The sequence below is a fragment of the Lentinus tigrinus genome, assembly GCF_003813185.1.
Source record: "Lentinus tigrinus ALCF2SS1-7 unplaced genomic scaffold L226scaffold_26, whole genome shotgun sequence".
Lineage (NCBI taxonomy): Eukaryota > Fungi > Basidiomycota > Agaricomycetes > Polyporales > Polyporaceae > Lentinus > Lentinus tigrinus.
In genome coordinates, this window is record NW_027137935.1 from 285,608 (window position 1) to 301,107 (window position 15,500).

General features: G+C 56.0%; 8 protein-coding genes across 8 annotated transcripts; 5 read left to right on the plus strand and 3 right to left on the minus strand.

The window, feature by feature from the left end:
* Positions 1 to 121: 121 nt before the first annotated feature.
* Positions 122 to 905, plus strand: L226DRAFT_525054 (uncharacterized protein; the record flags this gene model as incomplete). The annotated part of the gene is made up of 4 exons (XM_067678934.1): positions 122 to 254; positions 308 to 597; positions 658 to 773; positions 800 to 905. The coding sequence occupies 4 exons, from the start codon at positions 122 to 124 to the stop codon at positions 903 to 905; spliced, it is 645 nt and encodes a 214-aa protein (XP_067532503.1).
* Positions 906 to 979: 74 nt separating this feature from the next.
* L226DRAFT_615215 (uncharacterized protein) lies at positions 980 to 3,049 on the minus strand. Its single transcript, XM_067686744.1, has 5 exons — positions 2,870 to 3,049; positions 2,414 to 2,809; positions 1,922 to 2,353; positions 1,725 to 1,854; positions 980 to 1,672 (listed from the first exon to the last, which is right to left on the minus strand). Exons 2-5 carry the CDS (start codon positions 2,602 to 2,604, stop codon positions 1,436 to 1,438), a joined length of 990 nt encoding a protein of 329 aa, XP_067532504.1. The 5' UTR covers positions 2,605 to 2,809; positions 2,870 to 3,049; the 3' UTR covers positions 980 to 1,435.
* Positions 3,050 to 3,335: 286 nt separating this feature from the next.
* On the plus strand, positions 3,336 to 4,573 carry L226DRAFT_537682 (uncharacterized protein). Its single transcript, XM_067681359.1, has 2 exons — positions 3,336 to 4,440; positions 4,502 to 4,573. Exon 1 carries the CDS (start codon positions 3,720 to 3,722, stop codon positions 4,428 to 4,430), a length of 711 nt encoding a protein of 236 aa, XP_067532505.1. The 5' UTR covers positions 3,336 to 3,719; the 3' UTR covers positions 4,431 to 4,440; positions 4,502 to 4,573.
* A 236-nt stretch (positions 4,574 to 4,809) lies between these two features.
* L226DRAFT_573600 (uncharacterized protein) lies at positions 4,810 to 5,968 on the minus strand (the record flags this gene model as incomplete). The annotated part of the gene is made up of 4 exons (XM_067684882.1): positions 4,810 to 5,040; positions 5,108 to 5,237; positions 5,296 to 5,727; positions 5,781 to 5,968. The coding sequence occupies 4 exons, from the start codon at positions 5,966 to 5,968 to the stop codon at positions 4,810 to 4,812; spliced, it is 981 nt and encodes a 326-aa protein (XP_067532506.1).
* An 869-nt stretch (positions 5,969 to 6,837) lies between these two features.
* On the plus strand, positions 6,838 to 10,157 carry L226DRAFT_615217 (uncharacterized protein). Its single transcript, XM_067686745.1, has 6 exons — positions 6,838 to 6,943; positions 7,024 to 7,091; positions 7,151 to 7,486; positions 7,539 to 9,018; positions 9,077 to 9,264; positions 9,320 to 10,157. The coding sequence occupies exons 3-6, from the start codon at positions 7,250 to 7,252 to the stop codon at positions 10,121 to 10,123; spliced, it is 2,709 nt and encodes a 902-aa protein (XP_067532507.1). The 5' UTR covers positions 6,838 to 6,943; positions 7,024 to 7,091; positions 7,151 to 7,249; the 3' UTR covers positions 10,124 to 10,157.
* A 498-nt stretch (positions 10,158 to 10,655) lies between these two features.
* On the plus strand, positions 10,656 to 10,916 carry L226DRAFT_437714 (eukaryotic initiation factor 4f subunit eIF4g, eIF4e-binding domain-containing protein; the record flags this gene model as incomplete). The annotated part of the gene is made up of 2 exons (XM_067674780.1): positions 10,656 to 10,774; positions 10,832 to 10,916. Coding segments are annotated over 2 exons (204 nt in total), but the record flags the coding sequence as incomplete, so codon positions are not given.
* Positions 10,917 to 11,204: 288 nt separating this feature from the next.
* On the plus strand, positions 11,205 to 12,144 carry L226DRAFT_467753 (ARM repeat-containing protein; the record flags this gene model as incomplete). Its single annotated transcript, XM_067676091.1, has 2 exons — positions 11,205 to 12,032; positions 12,088 to 12,144. 2 exons carry the CDS (start codon positions 11,205 to 11,207, stop codon positions 12,142 to 12,144), a joined length of 885 nt encoding a protein of 294 aa, XP_067532509.1.
* A 1,208-nt stretch (positions 12,145 to 13,352) lies between these two features.
* L226DRAFT_573603 (uncharacterized protein) lies at positions 13,353 to 14,843 on the minus strand (the record flags this gene model as incomplete). Its single annotated transcript, XM_067684883.1, has 3 exons — positions 13,353 to 13,908; positions 13,972 to 14,656; positions 14,708 to 14,843. 3 exons carry the CDS (start codon positions 14,841 to 14,843, stop codon positions 13,353 to 13,355), a joined length of 1,377 nt encoding a protein of 458 aa, XP_067532510.1.
* Positions 14,844 to 15,500: the final 657 nt, after the last annotated feature.

Here is a 15,500-nt window from a genome sequence, read left to right on the forward strand (position 1 = left end):
GCAGTGCATTTTCACAACACAGGTACAAAGCTCACTGCGCGAAGTTACTGAAGGCCCAAATGGAACAGGCGAAAGCGCGAAACTTCTGGTCCATCTGGTTCTCGAGCTCGATGAATTCCCCATGCCCATGTCGTCAGCCAGGAGCCTGAGCAAGTTTCATCTGGCCTGGGTCCTGGGACCCCTGCGTTCGGTGCGACGGTGCCTGTCGAAGAATCTATTAATGCTAGTATCTTCACTGGCCGCAGACACGACATGTACACCAGTGCGCACAATCAGATTCTTCAGACCACACTGATATTCCGTGCAGCTCACCGTCGTCCAGTGCGGGATTTTTGCTCCCTGTTCAAGAATCAACACACAGACACCTCCCGTGCCTGGCGGTTCGCCCACTTGAAAGTTGAATGGTCTGTGGGCGTGCGCCGTGCGTTGCGGCTGAGACGGACAGACCCGGTGCAGAGCATTCAGGCACCCCCATCATTCCTGACTCCTGAGAAGGCGTATGTCCGGACTCCGCGCGTCGTCGGGGGGTCCAGGGCCTTGAGTCTTGACATCTTTGGGCACGCGGTGGCCATCTGTGGGACCGACACAGCAGACGTAGTCAGTGAACGCAGATGAGAGCGCAGCGTTACCCAGCATCTGCATCGCAACCACTGACAGCGCCGGGAACCTCACGAGCACCGCTCAGGCACGAACAGCGGGCGAGCATCATGGAAGTTGAACGCTCAGCGTCCATGCGCGATCACAGCTCTTTCCGGCTCCGAGGAGCGAGCGCGGTGTCCTGATTCCTGATATCCTCCAGGCTCCCAAGCCTGAAGGCGCTTGCGGCGGCAACGCTGAGTGGAATGGACGAGATGCTGGGCGGAACGCGAGAGGAAGCTGAGACTCAGAAGGCCGCCCGCCCATAGTCGTCGTGCCTGGGTGGCGTGCCTCGGAAAGTTCAATAACGCGCCCCGTCCATGGGCCATGGCCATGGCCGGGTCCTTCCAAATGCACTGTATCAGCAGAGCGAAAGTATGCAGATCGAGCATACCAAAGTATGTAAAGTGCTGTAATGTAATTGAAGTGGCGTAGGTGCATAACGTACTCTACTACGCCCGGCGGGTTCACTCCCTTCCTAGGAACCCTCGAATCCTACGTAAGTGCGTGCCGATCTTCCGCAGCCACTGCCCAGTGGCCCAGTGACAGCGCCACGGAGACCTCGAGGCTGGTATCGACCTGCGCCCAAGGGTCCGAATGTCAACGATGTCAAACCTAGGAACGCGACGGCGCTCCGCGCCCATGGACTACCCGCTGCCAGCGGTCTAACTCAGGCTGTCAACTTGTCTAGTATGTACTTCGGTCACGTCAGTGGTTGCAGGACATTCCCCAACCGACATGTCGGTTCCGCGCGTCGCTCGAGGTTTGGATTTGCGGCGAATGACGAGATTCCAGATGGTCAGTGCTCGGAGCTGGGCTTCGGATCGGCGTACCGCCTGTCGCCCCACAAGCCTGTCATGAACACGCGGCGGACGTCGAGGGTGATGAGGATCGCGACTGCGAGGTACTCGGGTGAGGAATGAAAGATATAAAACGTGATCTTTGACTGGAGTGAGTTGAGCGAGCCGGGCGCGTCGGAGAGGAGGGACGTTGTTGTGAAGCGCATCACGACGAGCCGGTATATCGCTACTGTGGACTGTGTGCGAGCGTCAGCTAATGCACGACGAACGTGCGCAGACAAGACTCACGGCAAGAGCCGCGACGAGGACGATCCAGGTTGTAGAGCTCCGCGGGACACGGGGCAGGGCGCGACAGGCCCACACGGCGCCCGCTGCGAGTGCCACCAGTAGAAAGAGTCCGAGTGCGGTGCTGATGTACCTGAGCGTGCCGGGTTCCTTGGGGTTAACACATAGGAAGGATTGTAAGCAAGGTGTCTCTGACATACCAGAGCGTCCGCACGAGGTCAGTTTGTGCCCCGGAATGAAGGGCGTGCTGATAATCGACACCAGAGACGATGCCCAGCACAATCGTGACCCAGAACAGGGCCAACGCCGCCCCGCCAATCTGACGAATCAACTTCCGTGCCCGGGGATGATCCTCGAAGCCTGCAAAACCCTCGACGTCGAACCCCTCCTTGAGGAAGGATACGTCCGACCCCCAATCGGGCTTCTTGTCCTTGTTCACCTTCGCCTCGCTGGCGAGCACGGCTGAACCCTTGGTCGCGTTGACCAGCAGCGCACGGGTGAGCTGCATGAGGTCCATGCCGATGGAGATGAAGCCCCCCGCGAGGGTCGTCTGCAGGTACGTCTCGAGGCTCTCGTTGGTGCGTGCTCCCGCATCGTGAGCCGCGTGAGCACGCAGGGCGTAGAAGACAGTCCTGTCCATGGTGGTTCAGTCCGCGCCATGCATGTTGAGAAAATCTGTACTATGCGCTTACCTCTCGACGGCGAACACGAGGGCACCGAAGAGCACGTATTGACGTGTTCTCGAAAAGGACATGCGCCAGACGAAGACGGGAATAAGGAGAGCATGCAGGACAGAGAAGAGTATCGACGGGGCGAAGTCGATGGGAAATGGAGCACCTCCAATAGGAGACGGAAACTCGTGTGTAGTTGAACTGGAACTCATGGATGAGGTGCGGGATTGAAAATTAAATTAGGGAGACGGAGCAGGAGCTGAACGAGGGTAGAAGGACCAGTCTGGTAGCTATAGGGTGCCGTCGTCTTATATAGTACTTATCAAGGCGATACATATGTGACAATGGATGCCGACTCCACATCGGAGGTCTAGCGCGCAGCGTGGCATCAAACGCTACGCCAAGTACACAGCTGTGCTGCATGGTTCGGTTAACATATGAGCGTCGTGCTGCGTAGACTAGAATTGGTGGGCGAACCTCGATTGAAGGCTGCAGCTGGGGGAGGCTGTGCGCCGCGCTACCATTCGGATCAGCAGAAGAGTCATGGGACCTTGACGTGCTGTCCGGCCTTCAAGCTTCATGTGTAGCCCACTGCGCAGAACCTGCAGGAAGTCGTGCGTAGACGGATCAGCGGAGCGCAAGTACGACGAATCGTCATGACTGGTCTTGCAGGAGGGCGGGCCTAGCGCTCGAGTAGCTTGTTCACTACTAGGCATCACGTAAGTTGGGGCGACAGCTCGATATTAGCTATTGATACTCCGCCTAATCAGATATAAGAAATATTGAGCTCCGATTAGCCTCACTAACGCCCGCTCTAACTCAGCGCTTATACCAGTGCTTATACTAGTAGCGCTTATACCTTACCGCATCTCCAATGACTCCGGTGAGTAAGTTATATCTGCAGTCTCGATTCATCATGATCAATGAAGTACATCCATTAAAGGTTCGTTCTGAATACGGTGTACTAGTCCACGTTGGTCAAAGTTGGAGCCGAGTCCCAACTCTTCGTAGGAATTGGCGCATCTCGTCTCCAATGCTGAGCATTCCTTGCCGACTCATCCCAGGGTAATGTCCGTCAAGTTGTCGTGGTACCCCATAGCACTGTGATACTCTACCGAGTTGGAACAGACTGTCCAGTCACACACTCATATTTGGTGCAGCATCACGAAGACGACAAAGTTTGGTGCTCACAAGTTCGAATCGCTCTGGTGAGAGATCCATGACCAATCCGCTGTCCCAGTAATAGCCCGTGAGGAGCGAGAGATATATATATCAACAGCGTAGCTGAGACGTCCAACATACTCTCAATCATCCCGTCAGAACTACCATGTCACCACCACCTGGTCTCTTGTGCGTCCCCGGCGAGGTCGGGCCCAACCTCACCGAGGATGAGTTCAACGACTGGTACGACAACGAGCACGTTCCCCTCCGCATGGCCATCCCATCCATTCTCACGACCTCCCGCTGGGTCGCAGTTGACGGCAAGCGGCCGCACCATCTCGCCCTGTACGACCTCGAGTCCTGCGAGGTCCTGCAGCAGCCGCCCTACAACACTCTCGCCAGCACCGCCAGCGAGAGGGAGCGCCACGTCCAGCGAAACCTCCAGCTGCTCGATCGACGCACGTACGACCTCATCGAGCCGAGCGTCGTCCCGCCCGCGGCGGGGTACGACGAGAGCGCCCCGGGTCCAATCCTCATCACGATGGAGATAGAAGTCAAGCCGGAGCTGGAGGACGAGCTGAACCGCTGGTACCGCGATGAGCACATCGCGCTTCTTGCGAAGGTGCCGGGATGGCGCCGCACGCGGCGGTTCATCATCAGGGAGGCAGGACCCGCGAAGGGGAGTGATGCAGCAGAGGTGACGGCGAGGGGGAAGAAGCCGAAGTACCTCGCCGTGCATGAGTGGCAGTCGACGGCAAGCTTCGACACGCAAGAATTGAAGCACGCCACGAGCACTACATGGAGGATGAAGATGTTTGAGAGCGCCGAAACCTGGCATGGGAGGACGTATAAGCTGTGGAAGGCTTGGGCGAAATAAGGTTCAACGGGTGAGTTACCAGACGGACTGGTCACCTTCTCTATAGAGACATGTTGATGTCGCCCCCATAGAGAGTCTTACTATCCGCAAGCAGCTGCGAGCGTCATCGTGATTGTATGACTACGTACCTGGATTGGAAAGCATTATACATAACGCAACAAGTCCTCGGGATTCTCAAGAAATACCATGTTGCGAAGACATTGTAGAGTGCTAGCTGCCCAGCAGCACGTATACCGTAAGTAAGCAAGGCCAGACCAGGTCGTATCAAACCATCACTACACCAGGAGGCCCTCGGGCTCCTGGATCCTCCGTATCCGACGCCGTCGACCTTGAGGGAGATTCGTCTTTTGGGGGACCCACGATTCACGAGCCAAAGGCCTCAAACCTTGGGCTGCGGATCGCGGAATTGCCTGTCTCCCCACAAGCCGGTCGCGAAGATGCGGCGAACGTCCAGCGTAATGAGTATCGCCGCTGCGAGGTACTCGGGCGCAGATTGGAATACGTAGAACGTGATTTTGGAATCGAGCGAGTTCAGCGAGCCTGGTGCGTCAGAGAGGAGCGATGTCGTCGAGAAGCGCATCACGACGAGCCGGTATATCGCTACTGTTGACTGTCGACATGCGAGAGGAGATCAGCTAATGTATCTCGGAGCTGTGGCAGGGGTGGTGAAAACCTACGGCAAGGGCAGCGACGAGAACGATCAACATCACAGAGCTCCGCGGGACACGGGGGATGCCAAAACAAGCCCAGACTGCACCCACTGCGAGACTGCTAAGTAGAATGAGACCAAGCACAGTGCTCGCGTACCTGACAGCCATCTGATGTTAGCACATATGTATGATGAGGAAGGCTCCAGGAGGCGTACCAGAGTTGCCGCACGAGATCCGCGTGTGCTCCGGAGTGGAGGGCATTCTGGTAGTCCACACCAGCAACGATGCCCATGATGATCGCCGCCCAGAACAGGATCGACGCGGCAAGCATAACTCGACGGATGCATGCCCGTGTTTGAGGGTGGTCCTCGAGGCTTGCAAAGCCTTCTTTGGCGAGTCCGTGGCTGGAGAGAGATGTATCCGACCCATCATCGGGCATCTTGCTCTTGTTGTCCTTCACCTCGACGACGAGCATATCCGAACCCTTAGTCGCGTTGACCAGCAGGGCACGGGTGAGCTGCATGAGATCGATGCCGATGGAGATGAATCCGCCCGCGAGCGTCGTCTGCAAGTACGTTTCAAGGCTCTCGCTGTTGCGCGCCCCGGCGTCGTGGGCCGCATGGGCGCGAAGTGCGTAGAGGACAGATCTGTCCATTGCGTTGAGCCAGACTGAGCCTGTGATAGCAATCGTGGGCCTTACCGTTCTATTGTGAATGCGAGGGTGCCAACGAGCACGAAGTTGCGTGTGCGACAGTGAGCTACACGCCAGGCGAAGATGGGAAGTAGAAGGGCATGAAGAACTGAGAAGAGTATGGACGGGGCGAAGTCGACAGGAAGTGGAGCACCTCCGATGGGAGATGGAAACTGATGCCCCGAGCTGGAGGCCATTACTTGAGGCGCGGTAGGATATGTAACGACCAAAAGTGTGAGTAGTCGCCTTAAGTGCAAATCGTCGCAAGGGATCATTCCTATACCAGCCCGGGTTTGTTGCGCAGTCGTCTGTGGCTTGTAGCCCCGACATGGGTCGGTCTTCAGCGAAGGAAGAGCGGAGGAGGGTGCGACATAACCGTGCTACCGAGGAGATCGGAAGGATAGCGCGCGATATGATATCGTGCTAGATGCACGCTGCGTCGGTTGAGTATTCCGCAGGTAAGTGATAGTATCAGTGATAGGCGGGGAAAGCTTGGGAAAGCTGTCCGCTCACACAGTGACAAGCTGGCCCTCTTGCGACCGAGTACTCTATCATGCATACCTGAGAGTGTCATGGGATAATGAGCATGCTAAATATACTATGCGTAGCAAAGCCCAAAGACTCACTCAGATCATGCAGACATATCAGCGCAGCGCAAGTGTGCCAGCTGTGGTCAATACTACTTGCTGCGCCTTAGAAAGGACGATAGGCGTCGGAGCAATCGACTGTGGTGGAGGGAGAGAGTCAGGCCCGAGGGGGTCGTATACTAATAGTATACTAATGACACGAGTCTACGTTGAACGGATTTACCCCAGATGTTACCTGATTTTACCCAGAACTAAGGTAGTTAGTAGAGGAGATAAGTGACGTAAGCGGCTCGTTATTAACTTGCATTGACGCCGTCAACATGCGGCCGCTTATTCGGGTAATCGAACCAAACTTCGCTTTGACAGCAACGTCCACCGTCGCCAGCTCAACGTCGGCCAAAGCTTTGAGCGAGCCACTGTTATACTTGGTGAGTATGTCGGAATAAGTGCTATAAAGTGCTTCAGCCTCATAGCTGAAAGCTTTCACCGCTAGGCCTTGTTGAGAATCCAGTGGCACCTCCGAGTTTGATTGGAAGCCATAGTCACCAGCCACAGACATTGGAAAGGCCATTGTTGCATCATTTGGTCAGTTCCGATTGTGTTTCCTCTTTGTTCCCTTATCTTGATTACGCAAGCTCACCAAAGCGTCGCCGCGGTGACCCCAGATCTCGCGCTAGATCTCTAACCACCAGCCCCCTCCGAGGTACAAAAGACTCGCGTGAGCGCCCCCGAGGTTTGTCTGCAACCACTTCCACCATGCCTGCTCAGACATATAGTAATCCCTCTGTGCAGTCCTCTCCAGCTAAGGGCGACCGGCCCCGCACTCACGACCCCACACGCCAGCCCGGCATCGAGGACCTGCGGCTCGCGGAAGAGGAGCGCGAAGACGACATGCAAGACTGTCCAAACACCTCCATCCCCTACACCCCCTCTACGTTCCAGAAGAAATACGTCCCTATTCCTTGCGATTTCGATCTTCGCTATCCAGACCACCGCATCGAACAGATCTGGAAGGCATTCTCGACCCAGATTGCGGATAAACGGAAGGTACAGGATGCGGAGGAAACCAAAACCACCGGTGGTTCTGGGAAGAAGCGACCTGTGGAGAGAAGCATTGTGGATGCATGGGTACGTAACAAGGCACTTTACTTTCTATGGGTTGGCAACTGACGAGCTGCAGGTCGAGGTGAACACGAAGTTCGACCTCTTCCCTGGCTACATCCTCAATACGTCGGAGAACAAGCCGGATGAGGGCGACAAGAAACAACTCAAGGTCGATGCGACTTTGATCGCAGAGAGCGACAAGGAGAAGATCGTCCCCAGCGCCCCAAATTGGGCCTTGTCAAGGCTACCGATCGAGTTCAAGCGCGGAGGCCGCGAGTACGACCCGTTTGACGACAGAGAAGGATACAACGTCGAAGCTACGGCTGCCACGCGTCGCCACGTTAGAGGGCAGCTCATGTCCTATGCGGGAAGGGTATGTTCTTACCAGCACCGCACGAAGCTCTTCCAGCTTCTCATCAACGGGGATGAGTTCCGAATGTTACGTTGGGACCGTGGCGGGGTTGCCTTCACATCTGCGGTCAACTACCTCGAGAGCGTCACCAACATGCGACTTCTCCTTCAACTCCTCTACGGGTTTACAATGCTCGACGACTGTTCTCAAGGTGTCGATCACACGGCTGTCCCCTTGTCGACGGAGTCTTGCGGATGGAGACGGATGGACGTCCTCGGGTTTCCCATTCCTACGGATCAAGCGTATAAGGAACGCTGGGTCCCGAAAGGCTTCAAAATGCCGACTGGTTTCGCGGAGCCTTCTGCTGACCTGTCTGAGTCACCTCTGTTCAAGGCTAAACACCTCCATCTGGATCCTACCCAGACATGCGACGCTTCAAAAGACCATCCACAACTCTGCCCCGATGCGACTCCCGTCTGGACGTACATGCGGGACCTCTTCCGCGAATCTCTCACCGGAAACTATCCCCGCTACCAGATCACAGTGGGTGATAGGAAGTTTCTTGTTGCCAAACCCGTCTTCGAGGCGAATGGCATGGTGGGTCGAGGCACTCGGGGGTACGTTGCGCTTGACTGGGAGACGCAGCGGTTCGTCTTCCTGAAGGATGCCTGGAGACCGTTCTACGATGGCGTTGACAAGGAGGGGGACGTTCTCGACAAGCTCAACGAGGAGGGCGTTCCTAACGTCCCTACGCTGATCACCCATGGAGATGTCTGCGAGCGAGATGGCACCGAGCAGGAAACCGAGACCTCTAAGTACTCGCCGACATACACAGCTGGAACGACGCAACCACCGCCTCCCCCGAAGTCGAAGCGCAAGATTGCGCCTCTCCGTGCAAGCCGACCAGCCACCAACACCGGTCTGGGCCGCCAGGAGCCTTCCTCGGGCTCCAAGCTGCCCCCTTTACCCGCGTCGGTGCCCAAGATTGGTAATCCTCCTGTATCGGGTCCATCTTCGGACAAGCCTGAGGCCGGTCGCGGGGTCAAGCGTTCAGCGAAGGATGCCGAGGCAGAACACCAGCCCCCCGGCTCGGGGATTCGTCATATGGTTCACTACAGGATTATTGTGGCAGAGGTCTGCTTGCCCTGCACGGCGTTCTCCAGCAGCAGGACATGGGCAGCGGTCATCCTTGATTGCTTGCGAGGTAAGTCTCTCACAATATTCACAGCACCCAAGTCTTCAATCTGACATGTTCCTCGTAGCTCATCAAGCAGCGTACGAGCGTTGCAACATCATTCATCGCGATGTCAGCGTTGGTAACATCTTGATCCTTCCAATGCTTTTCAGAAAAGATGGAAGTATCGTCGGTATCATCTGGAGTGGGATATTGACCGACTGGGAACTCGCGAAAGATGTTCGCGTGAAGTGCGCGCGGCAACCTGAACGCACGGTATGTACAGGACGCCTCCTGTGTGAACTGAACTGACACTCGTACACTTTGACAGGGAACATGGCAATTCATGTCTCTCCAATGCCTGATGCATCCCACCCTTCCGGTCACTATTCCGGACGAGCTGGAGTCCTTCCTCCACACCCTCCTGTACAACGCTGTCCGGTTCCTGGTCCACAACTACGAGAACATCAAGTCCTTTATGCACAATTACTTCGACGACAGCAGCGTGGACACGGACTCCGTTCCCTCGGCCCCGCAGGCGAAAGAGGCATCCATGACCGTAGGCCGCATTGTTTTCAAGGGCAAGGTACTCAAATTCGGCCCCCGGGAGGTTCACGCTATGAACAACCTCATCGACAAGCTCCTCACCCTATTCCGTGCTCGTTACCGTGTTCTGCATTGGGAGGCCGACATGCAGCATGGGATGTCCACACAAGAAGAGGAAGTTCTCCCCTCAATTCCTCCGCCGGCTGACGATCACGAGAGCCTCTTGGACCAAGCCCGATTCGAATGGCTGAATGAGGCGCGCCAACAGTCGAGATCGCGTAGCCCTAGTCCTGTTGCCGACCCCCTTCGTCCTACCGAAAGGGATATGAAGCTTGCCCAGTCTCTCAACACTCATCACGCGGTGGTGGAGATCTTTGGAGAGTTCGTCATGAATGGAAAAATATGGACGGACAACGACACGGTCAATGATCGTCTTGAAGGTTATCGTCAGGCTCCTCCGGTACAGGCGTTCACCGGGAAGCCCACCAAGCAGGCGAAGACTGCACCCGCCGGCGGCCCCTCTGCTCGCTTGGCAGAGGCAGGTCGCAAGTTGGCTACGGCGATGGTACCTATGGCGTCTGCGGAATGACCTGGCTGTTGTATTACGTATTTGGCTCGGAGTTCAAGAATACATAATGCCGATCTGACAAGTCGTCGGGTGAAAGAACCCTCACATTTTCACCGGTAAGAAAGTCCCACTCACCATGTTGTGAGCATATCGCTGTACTCCTGTCCTTCGAAGCCATTATCCAGCAGCTCCAGTATCGGGATTGAGTCATCGAGGGCAGCAATGCACACTATGAGTCCGAGAGGGGCGCTCGACACAACATCGACTGCCAGCTCCGACCCGGCGTTGAAAGAGCAAGAGTCGAGCTACAATGCGCAGCCGTCTATGTCTGGTGGTCATGCGCGATACGTCCGTGTGACCCAGGACACCACGAGGTAGAAACGCCCTGGTGCTGCGGTAGCGAGTCCAAGTCTTGCCATTCCACTACGAACTTCATCTTGCTCGATCTCGAAGCGCACATATCGTCATGGTCATGGCTTCAATACTCACGAAGAATGCAACGACTGGTAGGCTCAACTTGCAGTCATCCACCGAGATCTCCCTTCGAACGACTCTACCATCAGTGCTGGAGGCCGCACGCATCATCGAAGACATCGGCAGCATCCAGTACCCCGAAGGTGTTAGGAGCCCTCAGTCCGAGCTCAATGTCAACGCAAGACCGGGCAAGTACCGGTATGCAGCCGTTAATCCATCTTTCAGGGCCATCATGCGCTGACGAACTCGCTCCAGCTACGACCGCGACTTCCTCCTCCAATTCATGGCCGTCTGCAAAGAAAGGCCTGACTCGCTTCCTGCACTAGAGACGCTTGGAATCACTGAGTGCGTGGGCCTGATTCGCACCTCCCAGGGCCGTTGTATATATTCTGACATCATTTCTGATCCCTCCCGCCATGACCACATCGGCCTCGGCATCTACGAACTCAACAGCAAAAGATTAGAGGTAAAGGTGTTCCCCTTATGCACGCGCGGGTTGCAGAACAAGGGACGTTTGGCTCAGCCCATCCGTTCCATGTCCATGTCCATTCCTAGCGTCACGGTGCCCACCGGTATGCCTTTCAGTCGACCCAGACCCGTGTTGGCACTCAAAAGAAATTAACCAGGAATGCCGACTTGCGGCGGCTCCTCGTTTGGTCGAACGCCCAAGTCTCCTGCGGCCACTCTCAAACCCGCTCCCCCGTGTTCGCGTTCGCTCCCCGCGAACGGTCCCACTCCTGCGAGTCCAGCCAAGGAGGACGAGCCTATTACGTGCGATGACACGATCCGCGCCCTCCTCAACGAACTCCTAGGACAATTCGACTCTGTCTCCGACCAAATCATCGCATGCGTGAACCAACTCGACCGCGAGAGCAGCGACGGAGCCCTTCGTCGAGTAGCACGGATCGTGCACAACAGGGCGACGGCAGCGCAGACGTCGTCCGCAATGTACGCACGCCTGTGCAAGAAGATGGTCGAGCAGATCAGCTTGGACATCCGCGATGAGACCATCAGGAATGCGCAGGGCAAGCCCATCACGGGCGGACAACTATTCCGCAAGCACCTCCTCATCTTGTGCGAAGAGGACTTCGAGCGTCTTTGGAGTACGCAGGGGGCTGGTGCCTCCGCCACGATTGCACAGATCACAGAAGAGGTGCCCGAGGCCGGAGTGAACTCGCACCTCGACGACGACCGCAGAAGCTCAGTCATCGCCTTCATGTGCGAGCTGTTCAAGCAGGGGGTACTAACGGAGCGTGTAATGCACAACAGCATCAAATTGCTTCTCAACAAGGCGGATAGCCCTGAGGCGATCGAGTGCTTGTGCACGCTCTTCAACAGTGTCGGCAAGATCCTCGATAGTCCCAGAGCTCGCGCACACATGCATGTCTATTTCTCGCGTTTGCAGGAGCTCGTGATAAGCTCTTCTGTAGACGGTCGTACGCGGGCGATGGTGCGGGTATGTGGCCGTTCCCATGAATGTTGGACTCGGATGCTCACTCATTCCCTTGTAGAATGTGATTGCACTGCGAGAGCGTGGATGGAACTCGCGGCTAGACGACTACGCATGAAACGGCAGACTGACTGTAGCCAAGAGTGTATCCCATTGATCGTACACTACTACGCGCTAGAGTTGGCAGAGTAGAGAGTGAAAGTAACCCTCAGAACACCCATCTTTACGCAGACGGAATTGCCCAGCAAGAGTCGGAGTTTCGACATGGATGGGCTCATATTCAAGAGCCATTGTAACGGAAGGTGCGTACCTGAAAGAACGATAGCACCATCGGCGAATCTCGAAGAGTGCTGAAGAATATGCCGCCTCCGCTCTTCTTGACGTGGTACCATTCAAGTGAATCGACTCGGATCAGGAGGCGAACCAGTGGCACTAGAGTACAGGTTGCGTCAGTACCCTCGTACGGCACGACATAACATAGCAAAGCAAAAAATCAGAGAGAAGATAACGCTCTAGAAGAGCGTGGTCACCCGAGAGCGTCGCGACTTAAAAGAGTCCCGACCTCTCGTCAGAAAGAACGCAGCGATACGAATATTTTTCATCAACAGCAAGGCAAGCAACAAACAACGGGGGCGCAACACGACGAGCACTCACCTTAGCACTCTCACATAGCGGAGAAACGCGAACCTGCGGCAGGACAATAACCATTAGCATGCAAAGTGGCAGGGACACAACGAAGAACTTGATGCAAGGAGGATAAACTCAGCGTCTGCGTAAAGTATGTCAATCAGGGAGATACCGTCACTACTTGGACGATCCCGTCAGGTAATAGGGAACAGTTATGCATCGTCGTGCCCAGAGGGGAGGGGTTGAAGTGAGGAACGAGGACATACCTTCAGATGGACCGTCGACAATGAGCTGCTGGCATATATGCGATGGGCAGATGGCTCTGGATCCAGGCAACTCTCAGTGTAGATAACTACCTTGACTACAGGAGCATTTTCGTCCGAGGCAGAACAGGTCGATGTGGTATGATTCGAGGACCACGAACTCGGACCACGAAATGGATGGGAGCTGGATGGGAGGAACAAGAGAGAAAGTCTGAGGCGCCTGTTCGGGAGTTACTCGCTTATAATCGGTCTTATCACGTACTTACTTGCCTACTTACTCAGATAAGTACTTGCTATTTATCCAACTCACCAGCCCGTTCAGCCACCTATACCATCGCACATTACAGTACGGTACACTGCGCGCTGAGAGCAGACATGACCCAAGATCTCGAAGAACACACTAAGTAAGGTCCCACCGTCTCGCAAGTCTCGTCCTCTACCATGGCGAATGGAGGGCCTGGAGCCGACGAACCTCCTCACGCAGCGACTCCACCTCCCGAGTGAGGGAAGCCACCCGTCTCTCGAGCTCTTCAAACCGTGCATCCGACTCCTTGCGCCTCTCAATGTCACCAATTCCTGCATCCGCCCGTGTCGCGTCCGAGCTGCTGCGGGTCGCGATGGACTCGCTCTCCGACATCGTCCCTACAACCGTCCTGGGCGAGTTGGGGGCAGGGTTGCGGTCGGATGCGATGCTCCGTGTTCGATGAGGGGAAGACAGATGCTGCCCCTCAGTGAGCGGGAGAACAGAGGGTGCGACACGGACGTCGTCGCTGCCTCTTGTTGCTTTGAGGGACCCGAAGGCAAGTCTGGTGGTATGAGCCGCACGCGACTCCCGCTGCTTTCGCCAGCTCTTCGGCATGGTAACACCATCCAAAGGCGGATGCTCACCCGGAGATGCAAGGACTTTGAGAGACGCGGCATAGTCATGCAAGAGCGAATCGGGTCTCTCCCTACATACGTCCTTGAACTGCAGGAGGAAGTCCCTGTCGTATCTAGAACAGCCATTGAGCCAACCGTATATCGAAGGATGGACAGTCAAGCGCATGACGACCTACAGGAAGATGCCCTTTGTTGCGCCGCCGCGATTGAGTCGAGGGTGAATCCGTCTAATACCTTCGGGATATGGTACTGTGCTCAGATCCTGGATATTCTTCGCCCTACTCAACGCCCAGCCAAAGCGAGTCTGAGTTCCCTGGACGTCTTGGACAATGGGAGACGAGCTCTTCGGAGTCTCCTGCTGTAAATGGGTGAAATTGGCCTTCGCCTGCACTCCCATCTGCTCTCGCCATTGCTTCGCCACGTCTTCCTCATCGGACGGATCCATATTGTCCACAGGCAGAGGTGCCCCAGAGGGCTGCAGCGGAGGACACTGGCGGCATGACGCGCCCTGCTTAATGTATTCGTTGAGATCCACTTCAGGGATGGGGTATACTGGGCGTCCTGGCACGAACGCGTGAGCCTTAGCGTTCAGGTGGCCAGGGCTTCTCCCACATGTAGGCAAAGTCGCACTGCGCACCAGCGTCTGCGAGGAAGACACCGACATGTCTGACGTCGGCGTCGGGGGAAGGCTATGGAACGCACGGCTGCGTAGCTGCGGTGGAGTGCTGGCGCGCTCATCTGGGCGGGGTCCGGGATCGATAAGTGTTTGCTGGACGGCGCGTGAGCGCATCGCAGCACCGGGAGAGGGGAACACCGGGTTTTCGCTCGTGTCCTGAGGGCGCTGTGTACCCGGTCGCGGCTCTGCAATCGAATGTGAGTGAAGCGTGCGCATAGGACGAACCTGCAACATACCCAAGAATGGCGGCGGTGGCGAACGATACTCGGTTGCCATAGACAACTTCACTCCTCCAGATAGTGACGAGTGCCTGCCCCTCCAGTTGTGCACGTACACGGGCTGAGACCGTGCAGCATCCGCGTAGGTCGCCATGGACTGAGGGGAGGAGACGAGCTTGGAGACGAGTACTCTGCTCGTGAGGGGCAGACGCACTGCGACAGACTAGCATATGAGTCCCGGGGGCATAGCGGGTTCGCAGGCTGCAGGAGCTCGTGTACTACTATACTGCAGGACCGTAGCAGGTCAGCGCCAGTTCGAAGCTTCGAAATGCAGGAACATGGCAGGATGAACCTGTTGCTGCGGTAGTTGGAAGCTCACGAGACCACAGGCTATGCGGGCCTGCGCCCCCTTTGTGAATGGCCGAAGAGATGCATCGAGGAGAGGTGGACGTGCCAGTGTCCTTCGGGGCTTGTATTGAACTATATGACGGTATCCGGGTTTCCTGATGCCTTCGTTTCAATTGTAGCTTTGTTTGCGAGATCCTACGCAGTTCGAGATAGAAGAAGAACCACGTTAACCCTGTGTATGACCGGCGTATAGTCCGTTCGGTGATGTGATGGACCCGTTGCAGGTGGTCGCGAGTGTGTTATAGTAGAGGAGACTGTTCAGCTGAGGTCGTAACAGAAACTGATATTCGTGAACATATGAGACGGTCGTATGAGTTCATGAGGTATATGTTTTCCTGCACCGGACCCGCCACTTAAATCCAACAGGAATTCAGTACCATCTTAAGCAGTACGGCCAAAATAT

Bases quoted from the DNA above. Each gene is read 5' to 3' on its own strand.
- L226DRAFT_615215 (XM_067686744.1), bottom strand. From the start codon at position 2,604: ATGAGTTCCAGTTCAACTACACACGAGTTTCCGTCTCCTATTGGAGGT. The intron at 2,354-2,413 runs GTAAGCGCATAG...CACCATGGACAG, and splicing joins CTCGTGTTCGCCGTCGAGAG to GACTGTCTTCTACGCCCTGC. The intron at 1,673-1,724 runs GTGAGTCTTGTC...GCTCGCACACAG, and splicing joins TCCTCGTCGCGGCTCTTGCC to TCCACAGTAGCGATATACCG.
- L226DRAFT_537682 (XM_067681359.1), top strand. From the start codon at position 3,720: ATGTCACCACCACCTGGTCTCTTGTGCGTCCCCGGCGAGGTCGGGCCC.
- L226DRAFT_615217 (XM_067686745.1), top strand. From the start codon at position 7,250: ATGCAAGACTGTCCAAACACCTCCATCCCCTACACCCCCTCTACGTTC. The intron at 9,019-9,076 runs GTAAGTCTCTCA...TGTTCCTCGTAG, and splicing joins CATCCTTGATTGCTTGCGAG to CTCATCAAGCAGCGTACGAG. The intron at 9,265-9,319 runs GTATGTACAGGA...ACACTTTGACAG, and splicing joins CGCGGCAACCTGAACGCACG to GGAACATGGCAATTCATGTC.